This window comes from Crocuta crocuta, unplaced genomic scaffold (assembly GCF_008692635.1).
Source record: "Crocuta crocuta isolate KB4526 unplaced genomic scaffold, BGI_CrCroc_1.0 scaffold45, whole genome shotgun sequence".
In the NCBI taxonomy this organism is placed as follows: Eukaryota; Metazoa; Chordata; class Mammalia; order Carnivora; family Hyaenidae; genus Crocuta; species Crocuta crocuta.
The window spans coordinates 2,701,757-2,727,321 of record NW_027530544.1 but is presented as its reverse complement, the minus strand read 5'-3'; the positions used below and the strand labels follow the sequence as shown (position 1 = coordinate 2,727,321).

General features: G+C 43.1%; 1 protein-coding gene across 2 annotated transcripts in view; it reads right to left on the bottom strand.

The window, feature by feature from the left end:
* The window catches only part of LOC144234340 (kalirin), a 479,489-nt gene that overhangs the window by 285,811 nt on the left and 168,113 nt on the right, over window positions 1–25,565 (bottom strand). For both annotated transcript variants that reach the window (XM_077767624.1, XM_077767625.1), the window contains exon 2: window positions 2,152–2,226. In XM_077767624.1, the coding sequence (XP_077623750.1) occupies window positions 2,152–2,226 (75 nt within the window). The remainder of the gene's footprint in view (window positions 1–2,151; window positions 2,227–25,565) is intronic.

Sequence of the window (25,565 nt, the reverse complement as noted above, 5' to 3'; positions counted from 1 at the left end):
CATGCTCAGCAAGCACTCAGATCCAAGCTTACAAAGACTTGAAGTTGCCTTACCAACCCCTCTACCCATACTGAAATCACTGCCACATGATCCTGCCAAGGTCTGTTCAGCCTGTGCTTCAATAATATCTGCAGGGACAGGGGTTCACTACCTGATAAGGTAGACCAAGCACTTAATGTTAAATGGGGAAAGGCAGCTTCTCAGTCAATCGCATCTAGCAGCAACAACAATAACACCCTGGTATCACTACTATTACTACGGAGTGCATTTAGTGCCTTACACGCTCCCATCGTATACTCTGCCCTCACATCCCATCTCCACATTCTGAATCGCCAGTCTCTCACCTTCCTTCTCAGCAGGCAGGAGACACCTGCTGCTTGGTTTCTCCTCCCTCAAAACCCCTCCTCTCTCTCCCTTCTATTCATTGTGTCTGTTGCCCATCGGCCAGGCCAGCAGCACCTATGGTGTGTAGCCATGCACTGTGGGACTACACTCACTTTTCCCCTGTGATTCTACCGCCATTCCTTGTGGACAATCAGGACCATCCAGAAACAAATGCTCAGTCCACAAGACATGAGCACTTGTGATCCCCAGTGAGGCACTGTCATCATCCCAGCCGCTGCTGGAGATTCTATAAGGGAGGCCTACAGCGGAGCTCAGGAACTGGCACCCAGACCGATGATTATATCACAGGCCATCAAACTTTTCTTAAAGGTCCAGATAGTAAATATTTTAAGCTTAGAGCATCTGGACTCTGATGAAATTACTCAGCTCTGCATTTGTAGTTAGAAAGCAGCCATTGAGGCATCTGACTGGCTCAGGTGTTAAACGTCTGACTTTTGATTTCATCTCCGGTCATGATCTCAAGGTTTGTGAGTTTGAGCCCTGTGTCCAGCTCTGTGCTGACAGTGCAGATCCTGCTTAGGATTCTCTCTCTCTCTGCTCTTCCCCCACTCATGCTTGTTCTCTCTCTCAAAATAAACAAATAAACTTAAAAAAAGGAAAGGAAGAAACCAGCTATTGACACTAACTATAGCAGGCTGAATACTGGCTCCCCAAAATATCAGGTCCTAATCACTGGAACCTGTAAATGTTACCTTATTTGGAAAAAGCATCTACAGATGTGACTAAGTCAAGGATCCTGAGATGGGAAGATTCGCCTGGGTTAAATGAGTGGGCCCTAAATGCAGTTACAGGTATCCTCGTAAGAGGGAGGCAGAGGAAGATGTGCCACAGACAGAAGAGGAGAAGATAGTGTGACCCCAGAGGCAGAGATGAGAGTGAATGCTGGCAGCTGCCAGAAGCTGGAAGAGATGAGAGGCGAATTCTCTCGTAAGAGCCTCTGGAAGTAGGCCCTGCTGACAGCTTGATTTCAGACCAGCAAACTGACTTTGGATTTCTGGCCTCCAGAGCCATGAGATAATGAGTTTCTGTTGCTGTGTGCTACCAAACTTGTGGAAACTTCTTATAGCAGCAATAGGAAACTAATACTACCTAAAGAAATGCACATGGCTGCATTCCAACAAAATTTTACTTATAAAAACAGGTGGCTGGCCCACCAGCTATAGTTTGCTGACCCCCAGATCAGACATTAAAAGATCTAGGTGCACAAGATGGGTTGGAGAGAAAAGCTCTAATAAATATATAAATAAATATTTGGAAGTCATTACTCAGAAAAGCAAATGAATGGATACAATCTCTTGAGTTCCCTTTGCCAGGAAGGAGAGATAAAGAGAGCCAGAAACAATTTTAATGTCCTCTCTGTGATCCACTCAGAGATGAACCAAATAAAACCTCTGGGACTGTGTGAGGTGAGCAGACTCCTCCAACTGGAGCATCTCTCACAAGGACCTTAGTGGCCCAAGGGGGACCTCACAGGCCTGGGAGGGTGGGGTGAGGTGAGGTATATGCGTGGGTGCTGTGAGGCGAGGGGCACCCACTGGTGGTCGTGAACGTGCTCCAGAGTTCCCAGCTGTGATCAGAGCTCTCCCTCCTTGTCCTGCCTGCCTCTGGAGCAAGGATGCAGCCAGTGGCTCCCGAGTGCCACCCCACCCCCACTTCTCTCTCACACACCAAAAAGTGATTGCCTTGCACACATGCATACACACCTCCTCCAGGTCCCTTACAGAGCATAGTTCCACAGACACTCACCAGACACGAAGGCCACTTTTTCCTTTAGGATGGGAAGGACATCAGAAGCTTTCAAACCATCATTCCGAAAAGATCCTGTGGGATGACAAAACAGAAGGAATCAGGGTAAAAGAGGCCAACTGGCAGAATCCCAGGTACCCGACTCAGCGGCCCAATCCTATCATGCACCAAAAAGTTATGCCTTGTTCAGGTGCTACAGCCCAGCCCAACAGAACAGGAGAGGGTCCACAACAGGAAGGACACTTCCACATGATGCCAGGCCACACAGGTGCCCCTTCCAGGGAAAGGATGGTCCAAGTCACCCCCACCACATATACAAAGCTCCGTGCCTTGCAGGCAACAACCACAAGCCCTGCTGCTGTAAGCAGCTTAACGATGAGGCTTTTTAAAAGCCACTTTTGTACCTCTTTGCCTAGCATGGTGTCTGGTGCACAGTAAGTACTCAGTAAACATCCATGGAACAGGTTATTAATATCAAGATGGACCACAATGCCCTAAATAATTGTTTTTGCCTTTCTTCTACCTGGCACAGTGACTCTTAGTCTTCATTGCACAAATGGGAAAAGTAAACCACAATATCCCCAAATGGGAAGCAAAATTGAATGCAATAGCCTTCTTCCTCCTCCCCCTCAATGTCACCCTCACCAGTCCACAACAGACAGGAGGTGGGGAGACATCAATCTCCTGGGAAGGAAACACACTCCCTTCTTCAGCAATACATTCTCTGCCTAAATTTCACTTCTCAGCTGCAAAGTCCCTTCTGGGGTCCAGCTGACTTCCTGTTAAGGGGTGGGAGGCAGAGGCCTGGGGCTCACATAGAATGGAATATAACGATGTGCCTGGAGAAACAGCCTCAAAGGCAACCCAGCATAGTGTGAGTGCAAGTTGCGTGGGAAGAGAAGCCCTAGCACACAGGCACAAAACCCCAGGCCTGCCCACTGTGCCCCTACATTTAACCCGAAGACCCACTAGGATTCTCGGGGAGAGCCAGCCCACACCCTGTGAGCTGAAACTGGAGCCTCTGCTGTGTATCACTACTAGGGACATTGCACACATGGACCTCAGAAGAGAGGAGGCTCTGTGCCAGCTCAGTGAAATGGAACCAGAGACCATGGACACCTGCCTTTCTCCACCTGGCTTACTCCCTTGTGGTCCCAATCTGACAATCCACAGAGGAATGTACTGGATGGTCCCACTCAGGACTGCCTCAACCTCTAAAACACTGACTGTTTCAAGACACACACCTGGGAATTCTGGCAACAGCCCAGGATTAAGATCCTGGCCTAGGAAAGGGAAATGAGCCAGTTGTACCCTCAACTAGAGAGGAGGAGAGATGTGTCCTCAGAACGTCAGTTCTGGTGGGGGTGTTATATCTTAACCCCAAACAAATTTCCAACATCTCTCTGACCATTTCACCCATTTCTTCTTCATTTTTCCCTAAATGAAGACAGTAAGCCTTTTTACTCATCACTTCCTTCTCTTTATAAGCTGGCTCAGAGTGCCTGATGCTGGAATAACAGGATACAAGGTTCACTTTGAGAAGGATGTGAGTAATGGAAGAAAAAAAAGCACCATAAAAAAAGTTTATACAGATCTTTACATTCTGACCTTATGTCCAACACAGGAAAACTATGAAATCTCACTAATAAAAACTGCTTAGGATCTATATAAATGATTACAAAATTTACAAATAGATACATAGGATTTTCATCTTCACGGAAGAAGATGTTTTGGCTTCCTTGGCAAAAAAAGAGTCCTATCAGTCTTTACCAACTAGACAAGGATCATATTTAGCTGACACATGAATTTTTTGTGTAGAATGATGCTTCTGCATTAAAATAGCCATTTTCTTTTTTTAATTAACTTATTTTTTTAAGTTTATTTATTTTGAGAAAGAGAGAAAGAGAGAGAGAGAGAGAGAAAATGCACAAGTGGAGGAGGGGCAGAGAGAGAGGGAGAGAGAGAATCAAGCAGGCTCCGCACTGAGTGTGGAGCATGATGTGGAGCTTGATCCCATGACCACGAGATCATGACTTGAGCCGAAGCCAAGAGTTGAATACTCAACCAACTAAGCTACCCAGGTGCCCCTAAAATAGCCTATTGTGACAGGTGAAATACATCTTTGTCTACATCAATTTTAAAATATTGTCTCCTATATCACTACATACACTATTAATTTCTGTAGGAAAAAACGTCTAATAGGAAAAGTTAAACTTCAGTCCTGTCTTTTTCCAAATTATTTACAAGTTCAAAAAGAGCAAGGCCCAAACTAGTGCAATTTCACCGCATGACAAGAATCCACATAACCCTCTTTACTCCTAAACTCCTGTCCTATTTTTCCTGCTGCTTTTCCTCTCCCTCACCTCCCTTTAAGTAATACAGATGGCTCTAATTCCACACAGTCCTCAGACATTAAGGAAGAGCTTGGAATTTGCTATAATGAAAGCAAAAAGGTTCCCTACCCTACCCTCTCATTGCTCCCACCCACAGAGTGAGGGCAAGAGGGAGCTCTGAATTCCATCCCTCACACCCCATTCATCATGCTCCACCTCTTCCTTCTCCTCTCCAGACTCCAGGGTCTGAGAGTCTGGCAGGGGCTTGTCCATGCAGCTTGGAACCACTGGCCGGAGTAAATGTCTGTATCTTGGATTGGGCTGGTCTAAGATTCCTAGGGCTTCCTTTTCCCAGGCCAGAGTCTTCCCTGACCTGGTTCAGAGACAGCTGAGTTATCTCCCAGGTTGTGAGCCTACCATAAGAAAACCGAAAGTGTCTGGATTTATAAAATCCTTAAGTAGGAAATAATCACTTCCAACAACAACAAGATTTTTCACATTATAAAAGGATTTGCTCCAGGGTCTCTTTAAATAAAAGTTGTCTTAATGGTCTGAATTAGTTTTTCATTTGCCAAAAATTGAATTACAAACAACTTCTCAACAATATATGCATTATGTAAAGCCAAGTAGAGCTAAACTAATTAGCTCAGCAGCTCAGAAGTTGGCGACCTTGAGTAGAAAACCTACTTGCACTGACTGAGAGTCCTCTGTATCAATTCCCCCTGGCCCTGGTGAAACCAGCTGTCAGCATCTATAATAAAGGGGAAGTCCATTGAAAACTAACTCAAACAGGACCAATGAAATAGAAACATGTTTTCACTATCAGGTACATGTCTGGGCAGACTCACAGAAAATGTTCAATAAATATTTGATGAAAGGATAAAGAAATGAATGAAATGGTAACCCTTTCTAAAGTGACATGCACAAGGTCAGTGGCCTCATCTGTCACACCAAGTGCTGGTGATCTGCGTAGATGATCTCCAGGGTCCCACTCAGCTCTGATACTCTGAGATGTTTTAAACCTTTTCTTCATATTTATTGGCCTTTAAGATCCTCAGATTATCAGATCAATATGCTTTGAGAGAAAGTGCTGGGAACAAACTCCCTAACAAGGTTCGGTGTGCTTTGGGAAGATAAAACAGCTCTTCCCTAACCATCAAGCACACTCTTTTCTAGGAATCAGCTTAGGGATTGGGATGCCAAGGACACATTTGGTGGAAGGCCCAAGTTATCAAAGTGGAAGGCTAGTGATGGAAGAACTTGTGTAAAGCATACATATCTTGAAAGAGGCCAGTTATTTGCATCTCTCAAGTTGCTGTCTCTGATTCAAGGTATATTTGATAATAGCACTATTAGACTACAAACTCTAGACCAACTGTAGATCAGCTTCCCCCTTTAAAACAAAAGCCTGTTGGGGTGCCTGGGTGGCCCAGTCAGTTAAGCATCCCACTTTGGCTCAGGTCATGATCTTACAGTTTGTCGGTTCGAGCCCCACATCGGGCTCTGTGCTAACAGCTAGCTCAGAGCCTGGAGCCTGTTTCAGATTCTGTGTCTCCCTCTCTCTCTGACCCTCCCCCCTGCTCACGCTGTCCCTCTCTCTCTTCTCTCTCTCTCTCTTTCAGAAATAAATAAAACGTTTAAAAAATTTTTGAATAAAAAAAAAAGCCTGTTGAAACAGAAGGCCCCTTGCCAGCTCTAAAGAAAGCCTGAGAAGAAATAAAAGTCCCCGTGCCCTTTGGAGTTACTGCAGGAAAAAAAGAATCTGAGGGCATCCTCACAGACCTGACCCAATGTGAGTTTCATGCTTTCTCTTAAGGACAAAGGCATGCTTCGCTGGCATTCAGCACGGATCCCACCCCATTTGTGTCCTGCTGCTGTCAGAATTACAAGCCTGCTGTTCGGTTAATTAGCAAAGTTGAAATGCTCTGCATCTATTAGGGAAGTAAAAATTACCACTGCCATTTCCCCAGGATCGCCAGCGTGGGACTTCTCCAAGCCCCACTTTTGCCTCCTCCTCACTCCAAAGCAATGCTTACATTGCTGCTGTCTGTTTCTCCTCACCTTTTCCTAGTCAGGATTCCCCATGTGGGAAAGTGCCCATCTCCCTCACTCTGGCTCCCAGCGCCTGCAGGGCCCCAGAAGGCAACAGCAGGACTGGCCCTTGTGTCATAACCCCACCCCCACCCCCACCTGTCATTTCATGGCTCCAGGATGGCAGTGAGCACCCTAGGGCAGCTGGGTGCCTTGTGCTCCATGCTAACCTCCTCCGGCAATCCTGATTTCAACAAGTAAAGACACAGCTAAGTGTTGAGCATTTGGAGGTGCAAGCTGCCAGGGTACCCACAGATTTCTCTTTATTTCCTTTTGGTTCTCAGCCATACCCCCTTAATATGAACTTACTTAGAAGTTACTGTGTAAGTTTTCTAATATTGTCTCATTGCCTCGAGTGGGCCTGAACCTGTATCATCAATGCTCAGGTAGGCCTCCACCTCTCTTTCCAGTCCATCCCTGTATGTCCAGCACGGGAGCTCAATCACAGTGGCCCCGAATCATGGACTGATCTTCTACACAGAAGACATCCAGTTTACAACTAAGAGTTCCAAGAGCTCTTGGGGCCAAGCCTTACTTGAAGTATAATTTGGACCTCTTCCTGTTCCCAGAGTCATTCTTTCATCAATTCTTTATTGAGCACCAATTATGGGCTAGGCCTTATGTGAGGCATGGCGGTACTCAGACAAATAAGCAACGGACCCCGCTCTCCAGGGGGGCTTGCAGACAGAGATAGGCAGATATGACAGGACAATGAGCTGTTATCAGAGGCAGGACATCACCTGTACGGAATGCAAGGGGCCTCAAGGGAAAGGCCTCCTAAAGTTGAGTCCTAAGGCCCTGCTACTCAAAGTAACAAGCATCACTTACCAGCTAGAACCCTAATAGAGAAGAAGATCTAGGTACCACCCTAGCCCTACAGAATCAGAACCTGCCTTTTAACAAGAAACCCCAGTGATTCATATGCATGTTGCATTTGCAGAAGATCTATACACTAAAGTATGTCTTTCTATTCCAGAATTGCCTCAGAGGCAGAGATCCATAAAAGCATGCTTCTAGTCTAAATAGAACCTCTAAAATCTGATCTAGTGTTGTCCACCACCCCTTCCACCTCCACTGTGGGAAGACCTCTCACCACCACCCAACAATTCCAAAGAGTCAGCCATTACCCTGAAACCCAACACCTAGACTCAGCTCTGCAATAAAAAGACAATCGAGGAGACAGATAACTTTCCCCTCCAGGGCACTGAGACTGGTCCATGTCTTGTATTTTTTTTGGCAGTAGGAGTGATTATGAATAACACCTGTCCAAACTGCTCAGAATTTTGGTAGCTTAAACCACTCTCTCAGACATCAGAGAGTTTAATTTCACAACAAATCTTCCTCACTAACCCGAACTTCAAAGCCCTGTCTTCTCTAACTGCTCTCAGTACTACATATACATTTACCGACCAAGACACTATCTCCGAGATGACCCTGGAAAACAGACGAGCCAGTCAGTTTATGCCTCTTCAATGCACCTGCACTCCCACCCACAAGGTACAAAGCCCTGAACACTGGGCAATACTGGATGAGAAGCAGAGGAAAGAGAGGTGCCTGCACCCTAGGGAGCTCCATGTCTAATGAGAGCACAGTGCAATTCTCTCCCTTGGAGGGGAGTCCCAATTTCTGCCCTCTGAGAGTTTCCAGCCTAATAAAATACCTACTGCCCATTTCCCTTGACACCACGAAGCTACTAGACTTTGTACGGAAAACAATTTAAAATTCTGAGGTTCTGATGAAGACCCTCCCATCCTCCCCCAGCCTGGCTGTATCTCCTGTATCCTAATTATTGGTGCCATCAACCACTACCTCATCCAAACAGAAACCTGGGAGGCCTCCTAGACTCCTCCTACTCCTACATCCCAAATATCAGTTCAGTTGCTTGGTTCTGCTGATTTCACCCCTTCAATCTTTCTTGAATCCATCATTTCCTCTGAGCAGTTTCCCTGACCTTCTCCTCAAGTGGAACCATCCTTGACTATGCCTCATACTCTCTCTCTCCTAAAAGTCATTTCTATGTTTTCATTCTATTCACCATTAACGGATTCTGACACGCTGGGGGCAGGGACCATGTCTTACTCTTTGCCCTACCCCAGCACTTAGCACATAGTGCCTGTCATGCAAAAGAGGCTCCAGAAATACTGGACAAAACCAAGCATACACAGGCCCCAGAGGACTGCAAGTAAGAGTGGTGAGTAGGAGGCGATTCACTGGGGGAATGGCTCCCCTGAGGAGGTGATCTTTGAACCAGCGTTTGAGTGAGGGTAGGTTCACAGAACAGTGTCCCAGTGGCTAGCAGCAAATGCCATGGCAGAGAGGAGGGGTAAGCAGACTGTGTGCCAGAGATGGAGAGAGCTTACTGGCTGAACTGAAAAGCAGGGTGACGGAAAGGAAGGCTTGGAGATGGTGGCTGGGCTCCAAGATCACACTCTGAACTGATATCTCAGTAGGGCAGGCTCCTGGGAAGGCATCAGCAGAGATGCGGCCATAAGTGCCATTGGAAGCTCAGAGCACTGGGACTGCACCGCGGCACAGGCCAGAGGTGGATGGAACGTGGCTGCTCCTGAAGGAAAGCTGTGGTTCCAAATCAGAGCTGGAACAAGCAGGCTCTGACCCCAAACTCCATTATCATATTCTGCTGTGCAAAGAGATGGGGGAGGATGGGACACATAGCCCTTGCTGAGGTGGGTGCTAGAATCTGGGGACGGGGGCCACTAGAACTTTGTCTCTTTTTATCGTCTTCTGAAGTTCCAAGAGAGGCGGAACTTGTCCATGAGGTACCGGCTGTGTGCTGCCAGGCCAGTAGTAGCCTGGGAGTTTGAGTAAGACCACATAAAGAAGCACTGAATGCTTCTGAATCATAAAGGGATGAGAATTAAGGATGTGGTCCCTTCTGTGGAGGACTAGATGGGCAAAGCCCTGGGAGAAGACACTGTCAGTGCAGCTAGGGATGGGAAGGAAGGGATTGGTGGGTGGGAGCGATGATCTTTATTCCCCTCACTGTCCCTCTCTCCCTCATCTCTTTATTAACACAAGAGAAGGAGAGAGGGGTGGCAAGAATGAGAGGAAATGGGTAAGAGCAAGAGAGAAAGAACTATTGAGAAAGACACACACACACACACACACACACAGATGGAGGTGAATGTCTTGTTTCCTCTTTACAGATGCTAATGAGCTATTGAGGAAACTGGCTGTTGGAAAACTCCTCCAGTGACTGTAAATATATACCTTGGATCTCTAGTTAAAACAACTGCCACTGAGGCAGGAAGTGTGTGCTGAGAGAAAGGAATAAATCTGGTAAAGAAAGAGACTGGGCAGCTTTGTGTCAGCAATAGAACACACAGTGCGATGTGGAGATCCACCTGCCTCACCCCACCTGGGGATCCATCTGCCCACAGTGAGGCTGGCTGCCCACAGCACAGTCTGGGTTCCTCAACACTGACACCGGCAAATATCAAACCAGCCCCAGCAGCAACCTCCCTCTCTCCTATGGGAGGAAGCATAGTTGTAGTAGAACTCTCCTCCTCCGAGGCACTTCTAAGAGTGCCTCAGCTAATGTGATTTCAACACAAAAAAGAAGAAAGGAAAAAAACAAAAACAAGGGCTCCTCTTTTGGCAAATGCTAAATACTAAGCTTTTCCAAGCAAACTGACTAGGTCTCATGCAGCAGTCAGGAACTGGGTAGTCATTAAACCAGGGAGAAGCAATGTCTACCTTCTCTGAAGTTTGACTTGCATTTGTTCATCACTCCTCACAATGACCATTTCCCGCCCTGCACTAGGGTGAGCTGGGTACCTTGCCCAGGGCACTTTCCCTGACACCTCCCCTGCCCAGGCTATGCTGGTTCTTCCTTCTCTGTATGTCACATGGCAGACCCCTGACTGTCATGTCATGTCCACTGCAACATCTGGATCCTTCTCGAGGCCCTAAGCTCTAGAGGGCTGGGCTGGGTGTTTCTCTCTTTATCTCTAATCCCCAGTATGAAGCTTGTGCTCAGGAATGCCCCAGAATGGATTCTTATTCACCCACAATGCCAGGAAGCCTTCCACACAAATGATGCTTACTGATTGCTGTGTCTCTTCCCCCTCCTCCCCCTCCACCCCCCGCCCCCCGGGCCCTCTCCCTCCCTATTTCTACCCATCATTATCTTTTTCTCTCTCTGGCTTCCATATGAACTCTAATTGTGGCCAATTTCAATATTAACTTTCTAAAATCAATATTAGATATGAAGGCCTGGTTAATGGGCTACTTTTGAAGAGCAGAAATTTGTAACACCATTGCTAAATTAGCTGCATTAAAGATCACTAATAATTAGCACTTTAAACATGTGGGTAACACCTCTGTAAGCCCAGCTAATGAGCAAACCGTTTCTGTTTACTCTTCACAAGATTTAATATTAGCTGAGTTGAGACCTCAGCAGCAATGCACACAGGCTCACATGCCCTCCCTCCCCTCCTCTCCAGAAAACTTGACAACATTTGGTATTCTCTAGACACAAGAAAATGGCCACTTCAGAAGTGATTATATCTGCCCATCACTTCCTAAAAACTGATTCTTTGCTAAGTGACTAGCAAATTTAGCAAATTTGCTAAATAAAGCAAATTTATTTACAGTGCTCATACCTCATGATGGTTGTAGGTTTATTGTGTTTTTGTTACAGTGAGTATTACTCTTGCATGAGTCCTCAAAGTAACACAGAACATTAGCCAGTGATGAATTAGTCTGTGATAAACATGAATCAGCTGTTGAACATTCGCAGTATATTTGCTTATATATTACAGAGATACTTAGAGATGGAAGCGGAGGGTATGTGCTGTGGTTCAGACGTATAAAAGGCTCACTCCTTGGGACCCTCACTCTTAGTCTCTCTCCCTCTTCCCCAGGGTACATATCAGTAGTATTTGAATTTTAATTAATTTTAATTTAATCAGGACATGACTTTAGGTTAAAGATGAAATTCTGATTTGAAAAGTCATCTTTGGTCTCTGTCACTAGGAACAGCAGGCATGCAAATATGAATGGCCCTGTACCTCCCCTCACTCTGCCCTGCTCCCCATAGCTGGAAGTTCAGATGTGGGTAACAGTAAAGCAGCAAAGGATGACTGCAGAGCTCAGAGCAGGAGACTCTCATGGGGAGCTCCTAAACCCGTATCTCTCATCCCAGCCCAAAGCTTCTCGCTATCCCTACCTCCATATTTTCTGACTCCACAGCTGTGCCACTCTTGCCCTAGTCTCAGTACCCACCAGTGGAAGCAATGCCACAGGGACATAGTGGGCACAGACTACTACACAGGTCCACTGCAGACATGGAACAAACACAAGTAATGACTGGGGCACCTGGGTGGCTCAGTTGGTTGGGCATCTGACTTCGGGTCAGGTCATGATCTCACAGTCTGTGAGTTCAAGCCCCGCATCGGGCTTTGTGCTGACAGCTCAGAGCCCGGAGCCTGCTTCGGATTCTGTGTCTCCCTCTCTCTCTGCCCCTCCCGCACTCACTCTTTGTCTCTCAAAATAAAATAAAAACATAAAAAAAATTTTTAAACACAAGTAATGACCAAACAAACAAAAAGTAATAACCAGGATTGAAGAATTGCAAATGCAGCTTGACAGATGAGAAGAGCCATGGCCAGAGGTCATATTATTGAACAAACCTTAGCAAATGAAAGCACCTTCGCCCAATTCTAGAACATGTATGCTGCTGTCCTTGGTCCTGAGCTAGTTGCATAGTTGCTACAGAGAGTAACTGCTGTCCAGCCTATCCTGGTATATATAAACCAAGTGAGAAAGAGACAGTGATGAAAGAGACCTTAAGATGTATCAGGGAGATAAACAAATATGAAGAAGTATTGAAGGGACATAGACATGGAGAGATTACAGAAGAGAATACAAAGATTTGTTTTGGTATTGTTTTTAAATAATTGTAGGGGTGCCATGGTGGCTCAGTCGGTTAAGTATCCAACTCTTGATTTCAGCTCAGGTCATGGTCTCAAAGTTCTCATGAGATGGAGCCCTGCTTCTGTCTCTCCCTCTCTCTCTGCACCTCCTCTACTCTCTCTCCCTCTCCAAATAAATATTTTTTTAAAATAATTAATAAATCATTGTAGTAACTAAGAAAGAAAGGTCTATGCATATCATACACACACACACACACACACACACACACACACACACCTCCAATGGAAATGAGACAGTATGAACTACTTATGGATCCCAGTACTATGTTTTTCTGGCTAGTGATATCTGAGATAGATGGATTGGCCATGGAAAAATTCCTAGAGTTTTAACCAAGTTTTAAAACTTTCCTTAAGTCATCGGGTATCTAAACAGTTCAGTTCAACAAATATATATTGAGTACATATATGTTTCAGGTAAAGTTCCAGTTGCTATAGGTACAATAATAAAAAACGTAGAGTTCTGACTTTTAGTAGAGGGGGCAAATCAGAAACATAAACATGTAATTTTAATATTATATGAGAAATACAATAATAGAGGTACGTATGAGAGATAAATATTAGAAAAGGCCTAATAAAATTCAAGCTATAAGAAATTGTCTAAAAACTAAAAAAGCAGTATCTAGAAAAGCAGCAAAGGGTTACAGGATCCTCAGCAAGGTTCTGGACCAGACAGGATACTGGTGAGAACGAAGAGCTCTCTGGTCGGTTTAGGGGCACAGAGAGAAGAGTAGCTAAGACATGTGGTTTTTCCGCCATGACCTAAATCCTCTCCAGAGTAACAGAAGGATGAGTTAATATTTGCCAGAGATAAGCAACAAAGCTTATCCTGTAAACCTAGCATAACCAGGAGCCAGCATCAGCTAGGAAAGGACCAATTCCAAGAGAAAGTCTGACTTGTGATATCCGTTATTTCTTTAGAAAGAAGCATAATGATGTCAAGTGCTAAATAGGAAACCAAAGTAATCCAAATATCTCACAAAGCTAGAATCCTTCTCCAGAATTACGGAAAACAATAAGAAGCTTAGGAGGGGGGTCTACAAAGGGTTGCCTAAGTAACCCTCAACTGTGCTTACCAGAGCACATACTAAGACATACATTCCAGGACTACCTAATAAACCAAAGCAAGCTTCCTAACACTGCCTCAAGATGTGTGTGGCTGGGGAGGGCTATAAACCTCATGAAACTGCATGCAAATTATTGCATATGTGTCCAAAAGTGCCCATGTTTTTGAGAAGAGAATCTGTGTAATTCCAGTTTTTATCCAATTTTCAAAAGGGTCAATGGCTCCCTAAATGGCTGAGAACCACTTGTCTAAAGCAAAGTCAAAAAAAGACCCTATAATCTCTCTTGAGTTCTAACCATTCACTGCATCCTATCACCCAACATCTGCCTCACTCATGGTTCACTTTCTAACACTCATCATCTAGATGGCACCCAATGCTGTTCTTGGGCTGGCAGAAAAATTAACTGAAAAGAAATTATTTAGATTCCTTAACTTGAATAAAAGGAAGCTGAGGCAGGTAGGAAGTGAAGGCTGGGTACAGGACACTATGCTCTAGGGATGAGCTCAATCAGAGGTGGCTCTCTTTCACTATGGAGTTACCGGGAGACAGAAGAAGTGAAGTTAAACATTAAAGGAGTTTCACAGATGCCTAGGCAGTGCCTTTTCTGGAAGCCTTCCTAACAGAAGATCCCCCAGCCTCTAACCTGTGCTAGCAGAGGGATAACAACTTGACCAAAGAACCCTCATGGATCCATGAGGGGTTCTGGTAAAAGTTAGAGTCAGCAGAAGGGGTCCACAAACTTATTTAACAAGATCCCTTGGAGGCTGGTCATGGTGGGATAAGAAGGGGGTTCTCAGGCAACCAAAGCAGAGCATGCCTGGCCACTATTTGCTCAACAAGCTATTTTTTGTATGAGATAGTAAGCTCTCCCAGGGCAGGCACATCCTGAGAGGCAGCTCATGGCCCTGAGTAAAGCATAACTCTGCATTCAGACAGAACTAAGTCTGACTCCCAGCTCTAGTACTTCTTAGCTGCATGCCCTTAGGCAACTTACTTAATCTCTCTGGGTCTTTTTCCTCATCAGATATAAGAATATCTACTTCACAGGCTGTAGTGATAATTAAAGGACAAAATGTATTTGAAGTTACAAGACACATACTGATGGCTAAGTAAACATAACACTCTTTCCTTCTTCCCTATTCATCTTAGCAGCATTAAATATTGGGGCTTAGTAAATAATAGGTGCTTATTAATAACTGTTGATTATGTCAATAAACAAATGGTAAAGTGTACAAGTTAAATGAATAAAGTAAATTCAGGAAATGGTAGCTAAAAATTGCCTCCTCACCTTCCCACTACATACCTGTAAGCCATGATGCTCACATTCATCTGTGTGGTTCCACTGAATTTTTATTGTTTTCATCCCGACCCAATCTAAGCTGTTTGGCAAGCACTTCAACCACTCCTGCTCCCCTACCCAGTTTCCTCAGATGCAAAGGAAATCCTCCTGTGCCCAAAGGAAGACAAGCTGCTAATTGAGCTGATCAAGCACTTGCCCTTTCCTCTGTGTCCAGAGGGCTATGGTCATGGGCATCCCTCCACTCTGGTTTCTATGTGTTGGAGGCTGTAGCTGGCCAGTCTTACTCTTTCTTCCCCAGCTCCTCTCCCCCACTGCCTTTATGGGGTTGGGTTCCAGGCAAAAGTGAATGGGTCCAGGTGGCATTTCTGAGAAGTACCTCCACTGCAAATGCATGCCACTGTCTAAGACAGAGTAGGCCCAACATCTACCTATAGGTAAAACCTTCAGAGCCCCATAAGGAGTCCCACCTGCTTGCAGGGGAAAAGAGTAAGAGGCCCAAAGAGAGTCCATGCTCTGTGGGCCTTTTCCTTGGCTGGCCTTGAGCTGCCAGGCCATTGTGAATGGGGAGTTCACAGAAGAAGAAAAGCTAGAGGTTGTGGAGCTAGGTGTGGACACACAGGGGAGTGACAAATACAAACTCAGGTGCGCCAGACCTTCAAATCCACCTGCTAAGCAGAACAAATGATCCCAAGCCACTAAAATTCTCTGTCCTATGCTCTCTGAAGCTATTTTCTCCATCAATTCTCCATCAAAGCCAACACTTTGACTTTGTTTCTAGTAATCTGGGAAGATTACCTCCATGAGGCTGGGAAACCTGGTTCTCTTTGCTCTTTCCCAGTTCCTTTTAGAAGGGGAGCCCCTGCCGTGACAGGGAGCTATGAGTTTGCTTTGTCCATGAATGAATATGCACATGTAGTCAGTACACAGATGACATGTTAAAGACTAGAAGAATGTTAAGGTAGAGTGTAAAGATGCTTATTATGGCTTTATGCTATTGAAAAATCACACAAAATCTAAATGTTCAACCAGATAGGATTGGTAAAGTAATCCATGGAATATCCACTGTATGCAGCCATTAAATATTACACTGTGCAAAAGTAATTAATGCCATGGGAAATTTCATGGTCTATTGTTAACTAGGAAAAATAGATTATATAACAGCATGTACAAACTTATCCCAATTATAATATCCTAGTGTGTGCCTGTGTATAAAAACTACACACATACATATACATAGTGATTATCTCTGGAAAATGGGATTATAGCTGATGTTAATTTTAGTGTTTCTTTAATGTTTTTTGTTGTCCAGTTCTTCTTATTTACTTTTGAAATAATTCAAGAACAGCAAACCCCCCCCCCCGTGTATTAATCTTTCATAAACAGGATCTTTGTATAATATTCATAAGCTTAAAAAGTTTAAAACATTAAAAAAATAAAAAAGGGGTGCCTGGGTGGCTCAGTCAGTTAAGCATCCGACTTAGGCTCAGGTCATGATCGCACGGTTTGTGGGTTCGAGCCCTGCGTTGGGCTCTGTTCTGACAGCTAGCTCAGAGCCTGGAGCCTGTTTCGGATTCTGTGTCTCCCTCTCTCTCTGATCCTCCCCTGTTCACGCTGTCTCCCTCTCTCTCTCAGAAATAAATAAAACATTAAAAATTTTTTAAAGTTTAATAATTAGGTTGTAGTTATGTTACCATCTGCAAACAGCATTTTAAAAGTGAACCTATTTTAAGTTTAGGATAACCATGTTCTGCAGCGGTTCACTCTATGACATGATTTCATGACAAATAAAAAATGGCTCCCATTCATCACAGATAAAGTTTTTTACAACTAAAAGAATGAAGTCCAAATAAGCTATAAAAAGAAAATTAATTTTTCATTAAATGTCATTTAAAGATTTGCCAGGCATGCAAATAAAGTTTATCTCAGGAATGCAAGACATTAAAGAAGATTCAAGTAAAATTTAATTCAAATAAAATCAACATGTTTTTGGATTAAAAAGCTAAATATTATAACCTATATCTATTGAATGATTCTCCAAGTACCTATTATGTGCCAAAGGGATTTTCAACTAGACTTCTATTTGAAGGAATAAATGGATGAAAGTAATTAAACATTTTTTTAGGAAAAAAAAAGATGAATAATGGGTTCGGCTTGCCCTACTAGATGTTAAAATATACTTTCTTAAACTACATTATTAAAAGGTAGAACAGACACAAGAATTAACATACAAATGAATGGAGTCTGATTCATGGACCTAATACAAATCTGGCATATTTAAGAACCTAGTATATGATAAGGAAAGAATCTAAAGCAACAAGGAAAAGACAAATTATTCAATAAATGGCACTGGAAAAATGGACTACCTGGGGAAAAATAGCCAAGTTAATCCTCACGACTTCATAGCATACACCAAAATAAATTGTATACAGATTAGAAACCCAAATCTTAAAAATGACATATAAAAAACATTTTAATAAGAAATATGGGTGAGTAAATGTAACTGATCCCTGAGTGAAAAAAGAGTTCTCTAGGCATAAAAGCATTAAAAGAAATCAGAAAGGAAAATATTGATGTTTTGGTGTATGGAAAACTTTATACGTCAGAGTATAAACAAAATTTAGAATGCAAATGACAAGCTGGAAAACATATTTACAACAAATTTGACAGAGAAAGGATTAATACTACTCCCTATTTGAAAAATGAGCAAAGAACAGATATTTCAAAAAAGTAGAAATGGCTAACACACATAAGAAAAAGCAGTCAACCCAATTAGTAATCAAGGAAATGCAAACTACACAATGAGATGGTTTAAAATCCATTAAATCTGCAAAGATTTTGAAAAGGCAATAATCCTCAATGTTGGCAAAAGTCCAGTGTTAACCCTCCCTGCCCATAGTTTTGCCAGTGTAACCTTTCCAGAAAGCAATTTGGCAATATGAATCATGAATAATAACACTATGCATAATCAATGACTTAATAATTGCCCTTCTGGATGTCTGTCCTGAGGAACTGAGGAATACTGAGGACAAATACTTGAGGACAAGGAGTTTCAAACAGCATGTTTTATTGTGATCTCAAACTGCAAACAACTTAAATATCCAACAGAAAGGGATGAGTTAACCAATCTTGAGGTAGCTCTAAATGGTTTGAATAATTTATAATTCCATAGAAGAATGCTCAAAATATATGGAGTAAAAATTAGAATTCTAATGACACATGTACTATATATGTTAAGTTGAATCATATGAAATTTGAGACCTAACTTTTTTTAACCTTCAGAAATAGCAATTTGGTATGATCCTAAATATGGATATAATGTACTTCTGGGTTGTGGGATTATGGGCATATTTCATTTTCCTCTTTATATTTTTCTATAATTTTCAAATTTTCTTTGATGAATATGTATTAAAATGTTAAAGTTGTATAATTTCATGAAGATCATATAAAGAAACACCCAAAACTCAAATGTATATTAAACTATCTCTCTGCTTTCTCTTGCCTGGAGTCTGCCGTCCTCAACCTCTTTGATCTTTTTATCTCCATGCTCTTCATCTTTGTCTCTCCTTCCATTTATTTGCATGTTCTATAATTTGTTCTCTGGAGTTAATCCCTAGAAGAAGAAGCAGGGTTCTAGAAAGAGTCTGACCTGGCCTGTCAGTTCCCTTTCCTCTTGGAAGCATTCTCAGACTAGGCACGAGATTCATGAGGTTTCTATTGTTCCAAAGTAGCCAATAGAAGGACCATAGTCAGTAGAAGGACCACAGAAGAAGGCAGGCAGCCTCCTCATGGGAATCCTCTCCACTCATGTCACTGCCACTCNCCCAAGGGATACAGAAATGCTGATGCATAGGAGCACATGTACCCCAATGTTCATAGCAGCACTGCCACTCTTTTAGGGCTGAGACTATGGTCCCTGCCTCTGTCCTGTGGCAGGCTTAGAAGAGACACCCCATAGCTTCCCTCCAACAGCATACTGGGAAGAATTAATCCCAGCACACACACACACACACACCCACTAGCCTGACATCTTATTGTGCTCTATATTCTTGCCAGATGTCTGTTCAGAGTCCTCATCCACTACATGAGATGAAGACTCATACATCCTCTCCCAGTTCCTCTTGACTTGCCATTCATGAAATTCTTGACCCCATGGAATGACAGAAAGACCTACAGTGAGATGACTGGCTTCAACTCATATCAACCTAGCAATGTGGGAGGGGCTGCTCCTCCTCTCTTTGATTTCCTCAAGTAAATATTTCAAAACTACCCCAGATAAGATTAAATAAATTCAGGGTAAAGCAGTTGCCAAACTGCAGAGCTGCATACAAAAGCCAGATATTAGTTATCATGGCTATATGGTGGCCTTTCTGTGGAAGCAATTACAGGTTTTATGCCTTTCTGATTTTGAAGTCTGTCTGTGCTTTTAGGCTCTAGTTAACCTTCCTACCACCATCACCATCACCACCAACCTCAGAAGAGAGCCATCCCCCTGCAATGGTGACTTGATCAGAGAATGCCTGGGTCATGCCATGCCCACCTACCCTGCTCTGGTGTCTCAGCTCTCAGGATAAACATGCTCATTGTAACCCTGAACTCTTGGCAGGCATTAGTCTGCAGGACAAGTATGGGGGCAGAAGTTGAGTAACTATGTGGCTATGTTCCCATTCCCACTTGGGGAACACAGGGAACATGGTTCCCAATGTGAGGTGAGGTCTGTGTCAAAATAACCAAAGGCAATTCCTTGAATTCCTACCTGTGTAATTGTCTCAGCACATACACTAGGTCACTCAGATGAACCAACCTGGAAAGACACTCTCAGCTATTCATTTTGATGCCACCCCTGTAGAGTTCTGTTCCAATCACCTTCTCTTCTAACAACTGAATATAGCTTTGAAACCCCTGTAATGCATAAAGACTGTCATCCCAGGAATAGGGCCAGGGTCTCCACCCTTCACATCTTCACCAGCCTCCCAGAGAAAAGCATCACTACCTCTCACCCCATCTTCCTACTACCTTCATCCAGAAAGAACTAGTAAACTTGCACAGTGGCTTTACAAACAGTGCATGCCAGTAAGTTGAGCAGAAACAATAGCCTTCCTTCTCCTCAGAGCACTGACAAACACACCCCCTCCTAGAGGGCCCATCGGAGGCCAGAATTGAGCAGAACTAAGTGGAATGCTAGAGCTAAAAGTCCTTACAGAGCTGCTAGCCCTTCATCTATGGTAAGGAAAGGTAAGATCCAGTGAAGGGAAGACACTCAAAGTCAGATGGTAAGTCTATAAACCCAATTTTAGTCAAGCATTTTCTGTTTCACACCATATGGCCTGAAGAGTACTCCTACTATACAGGCATTCATATTAAAACACAAGGATGGGTAGATGATAGTTTAGATCTTTGCTACCCAACACAGTAGCCAGTAGCTACATGAGGCAATTTAAATTTTAATTAAATAAAATTTAAAATTCAGTTTCTCAGTCATACCGGTCATACTTGAAGTAGCTAATGACTACCATATTGGAGAACATTTCTGTCATTGCACAAAAGTTCTGTTGACAGTGTCAGTCATTTAGATTATAGATACTGTAATGGTTAAGTTCCTTGAGTATAGGGTCTGTGTCAAGAACTCTCTTGGAATGCACTAAGAATGCTCTCCATTCCCTACAACCAATGACTGAAGAAGTAAAAAAAAAAAAAAAAAAAAAAAGNNNNAAAAAAAAAAAAAAAAACACCCCCATGATACAGCCAGTGGGGGGCTCAGCCAAAAGGATGCAGGGTCCATAAACATAGATCTGCCATTTAGGAGAGCTTTAGAGATGGCCATCCTTGGTTTAAACATTTGAGCCTAGGGAAGAAGCAAGTGGCTTCTGTCTGAACTTCTTTTTTTCAGAAAGTGTGATTGTTAACTTTTGAAAGTTGATCAAATTTTCCAGTGGAAACCAAAGCTTTCAGCTATTAACTGCCAACTTTCATGTAGATGCCTTTGAGCTTCAGCCACCATGGGAGGTAGTTTTGCCAGAAGACCAAGAAGTCTAAATGAGAAGATTCCCTCATGGGAAAAAGTTCTCACAAAGCTAGGGCATTTAGAAGAGGCAATTTGAAACTTGCACATGTGCTTATTTTGTAATGTCCAATCACCCTCTATTAAGCCAAGGAAAAGCTGTATGGTCACACTGGAAATCAGGCCACCATGCTATCATAAGAAGCCAACTGCCCAGTGGCTTTTGAACCCCACAGTTCAACACAAGGTAGGGTGAGAAGTCACTCAAAGGACTGAGTGAACATTCTGTCAAAGAGAAAGCCCCTTTGCAAACAGGTTTGACTTGTTCTGTTCTACTCAAAATTTTGAATAATAGATTAAGAAAATTTCTGCCAGGGGTACCTAGGCGGCTCAGTCAGTTATGTGTCGAACTCTTGATTTCAACTCAGGTCATGATCACACAGTTGTGAGATTGAGCTCCACATCAGGCACCACGTTGAGTATGGAACCTGCTTGGAATTTTCTCTCTCCTTCTTTCTCTGTCCCTCCCCTGCTCGCACACGCACCCATTCTCTCGCTCTCAAAAATAAACTTTAAAAGGAAAAAGAAATTTCCTAATAAAAAATTTATAGATGTAAAATCTCCAGTATAGACAGCCTTTTTAATATAAAACATCATTCATTAAAATGGGACCAAAGGAGAGAGAAAGTAGCTGCTTACAGAGGTCAGAAAAAGACCAAGCCCCTGGATATTTTTAACACCTGGATATTTTTAATATAGAGATATATTTTAACTATATACAAGACAAAGAAGAGAACTACTCTGAGTCCCCGTGGCTCAATTAAGAGTGATTTATATAATTAATGCTTAGAGCTAGAAAGGTACACAAAGAACACTTGATTTCTTTTCTATAGACTAAGGGTGTATTTTTGTATTTGTTCACATATTGCAGTGTAAAATAATTCCTGTTGCTATTTAAATTTTAAGATTTTTTTTATAACAATAAAGTTCCTTCTTGTTCTAGAATACCCTAGCCTATTTTCTACATGGATGATTCATCAGTGTCCAACACACACACACACACACACACACACACACACACACACACACACACACACAAATGTGACTGTTCCTCAGTTTTCCCATTTGCAAAATGTAAGTAACACCAATCTCATAAGGCTATTGTGAGAATTAACTGAGATTATGTCCATACCTTGTGACTGGTAGATAGCAGGTGTCTGGTAAGTGCTAGGTGATTGTGTGAATGAATGAATTAATGAAGTGTCTGGACTGTGTGACTGACTTGTCACTGGGCTCAGCTGTACAAACCTGGAAGCAGTCAAACTGCAGAAACCATTCACAATTTAAGACACAACCATCCACATGCTGTCAGCTCCTAAAATTGAAGACACAATAAGTAGGAGAAAATAAGCTGCCTCCAGAGAGCATGCCTTGCAAATTCAGACTACTGCAAAGGTAAGGACATTATACTTCCCATGGAAAATAATCTTCCCTTCAACTCTCCATGTATCTGATTCTGTGTTTGTGCAAATGGTAAGAATAGTCAATAATCTAATCATACTAGCTTTGGGGCTCCATGCTCAAAATCCTTACATCAAAATCCCATACGTAGACTCGGAAATGTTCAACATCCAGTTGGGGCCCAGACATGCAAAGGGCAACTGAATGATAGTTCTGGTACTGTTCCAGGCAAATAATGTTCCTGACCTAGGAAAGAAAACTACACTAGGAATCTAAAGACCCAAGCTCTCCAAAAATGAAGTATTGGGACCTCATCAAGATTAAAAGCTTCTGCACAGCAAAGGAAACANCACGTGCTCCTATGCCTCAGCATTTCTGTATCCCTTGGGTAAATTCCTAGCAGTGCTATTGCTGGGTCATAGGGGAGTTCTATTGTTAGTTTCCTGAGGAACCTCCACACTGTTTTCCAGAGGGGCTGTACCACCAAACTCTGTCTTCTTAATCCTTTACCCTTTGAAGAAAGGCTGGAGCATCTGATACAAAGTGAAAATGAGTTGTCTGATGGAGATAGGTCTAAAACACTATAACTATCAGTATACATTAATGGAACTCACTAGTATAAAATACTTAGAACTGGAAGGGACCTTAGAGATAACGTAATACAAGCACAAACTCTATAGACAAAGAAACTAAAAAGCCCAGAGGGGTTACATCATTTGACCAAAGTTATACAGCCATTTGTGACAAAGCTAGGATTCTAGAATTTTGCCCAGTAATAAGATCAAGCTCACAAGTCTATATAGCTCCCTGAATCCGCCCATTCCTGTCTTTTCAAGTTCTGGGCATTTTCCCATCTCTAATCAATGATTTTGTTAGTGACTTCCCTGTGATCACATAGGCAAATTCCTTCAGCACTCCAAAATGCAGTTCCCTCAGGCCTGAGCTACAGAGTCATTCCCAAAGCAGTGTGTGGAGGGGACAGAACAGCTGGGCTGGGTTCTAACCCTTCTAGCTCCAGGAACACAGTATGCTTAATTTCTCCATGCCTTGTAGATGCATATGTAAACTGAGGCTAATACCACCAACCTCACACAGAGACCATGTATATAACATCACAGTGGCACATAGCAGGTAGACAGTCCATGACAGTTATTGCGGCTATGATGACTTAAGTAGCTTGGTGCTTTTACTATCCCCTCACCTTTCTTGACTATCAGTTTATATAGGATAATCTGTTTTGCATTTTCCAATTTGAAAAACATTTTCTTAGTTAGAAACAGCAGGAGCAGAACCACAGGCCTGTATCCTTGTCTTCATCTCCCTTTATAACAAAACAGCTTCTTCAAGCAGAAGTTCAAAACCCTCCTCTACCACTACTGTTCACAAGTTTGCCTCCTGTGGCATTAATCCGGTTCCCTGACCTTCCTTTAAATGTTTGTGTTAAGGCCTTTACAAATCAAGCTTCTTAAAGAAGTCCTTTTCCTTTTATGATGGATCCTACTTGTCTTAAAATGAAAGCCAACCCCTTTCCAAGGTGTGGACAGCCCTCAAGATATCATAGCCACTTGAAGCTCAAGTTCAGATCAATTTATGTTCAATCTCCCAACCTTTGCAGGTTGACTACCAGTACAGAAAAAGCCCTTTCCTACCTTTTTAGGGATCATTGTGCTTCTAGTTACATACATGTTAGAAGACAATGTGTAATAATCATGTTGTAGGCTGCCTGGAGAAAGGGCAGGCCCTCAAGCTGGGAAGTAGAAAATGCCAAAGAAGCTGAGTGGCCAGGATATGGGCTGACTTAATAGTCCTACTTTCCATTTTAAAGACTCCTAACTGGGGAGAAGGCATGTACCCAGCCTCACTAGTTAACCACCCCAAAAAGCCCAGCTGCTGAATCCAGCAGGCATAAAACCAAGACATCCCCGACCCCCACCCCAGTGATAGCTTACTTCACAAAACATAGGCTTTATAAATCATACATCACAGGAGCCCAAATTTCAGCTTCTGCTCTGCCTGGCTGTTGTTTTGTTCTTGTTGCTTTTGTGGGACTTTGCAGCAGATGCTTGCTACTGTGATTAAAGATTACTACCTAAGTGCAGGCTCCCTGAGTACCTTAACATATCTTATGTTGATTAATTCTCACAACTACCCAATGGAAAAATATATATTATTTTCCACATTTTATGGGTGAAAACTAAAGATTCAAGAAATCAAATAATTTACCCAAAGTCACAGAGCTAGGAAAAGATGAAGACAGAATTTGAACTCAAGTCTGTCTTATTCCAAAACCTGTGCACAAAACCTCATACCATGTGGCTCTGTCTCATCTAGTACCCAAGTCACCCTGAGTCAAGGCACATCCAGAGCTTCAATCCCTATAGGACTGGGATGTAGCCATGTTTGCTACAGCCCCAGACACTGAGTTTTATGTGTCTGGAATGAGTTTCCAGCCCCTAAGTTTCTGTGGGACTTGATGAGTGCCTCAGTTTCCTAATTACTAACTACCCTGCTGTTCACATTCTGCTCTGAAACCCCACCTGAGCCATTAGGGCCTCACTCATCCCTTGCTGTGCCCCTCTCCTAGCACTCCCTGGAGGAGGGAAGTAGGTCTGAGTCCGTGTACCTCCAAGCCACACTCTGGGGGCCTGCCAGGAATGGACGGATGGCCTCACGGTGTAGGACCACAGACTTACCAGACCGTGAATGCCTCCTTCCACTTGTGAACTCCGGCACACCTCCCTCCCCCACTTTGGATGGTGGCCAGAAGGAAACTTGCTTTTGTGATGCTCATTGGATTTCCTGTATTTCACTGCTGACTGTTCACCTCTTCCAGGCCAGCCCACAGTCCTTGAGCTCTAGCCAGACATTCTGTCAATCCTTTCAAAAGTGCCGATGCCAATCTTGTTTTGAACTACAAAGTCGGTTTTCTTCATATAAGTAAGCAGCTAAAGCAACCCATAAAAGACTGTCTGAGGCATTTCAGACAACAACTACAACTGGCTAAATTAAAATGAAAAGTCCCATGAAACTTCCACCCCACTGACTGCTAATGACATGGTAATTATAAACATGACGGCAAATATTATTACCAACTTCAAGTGTTAACTTGAAACCAGCTGGTATAGTAAGCAAAACACTCCAGTCCTAGAAAGTTGGGGAGCTCATATAACACAGTAAATCCAACAACTGCAAATCCAACTTAAATGAAATTTC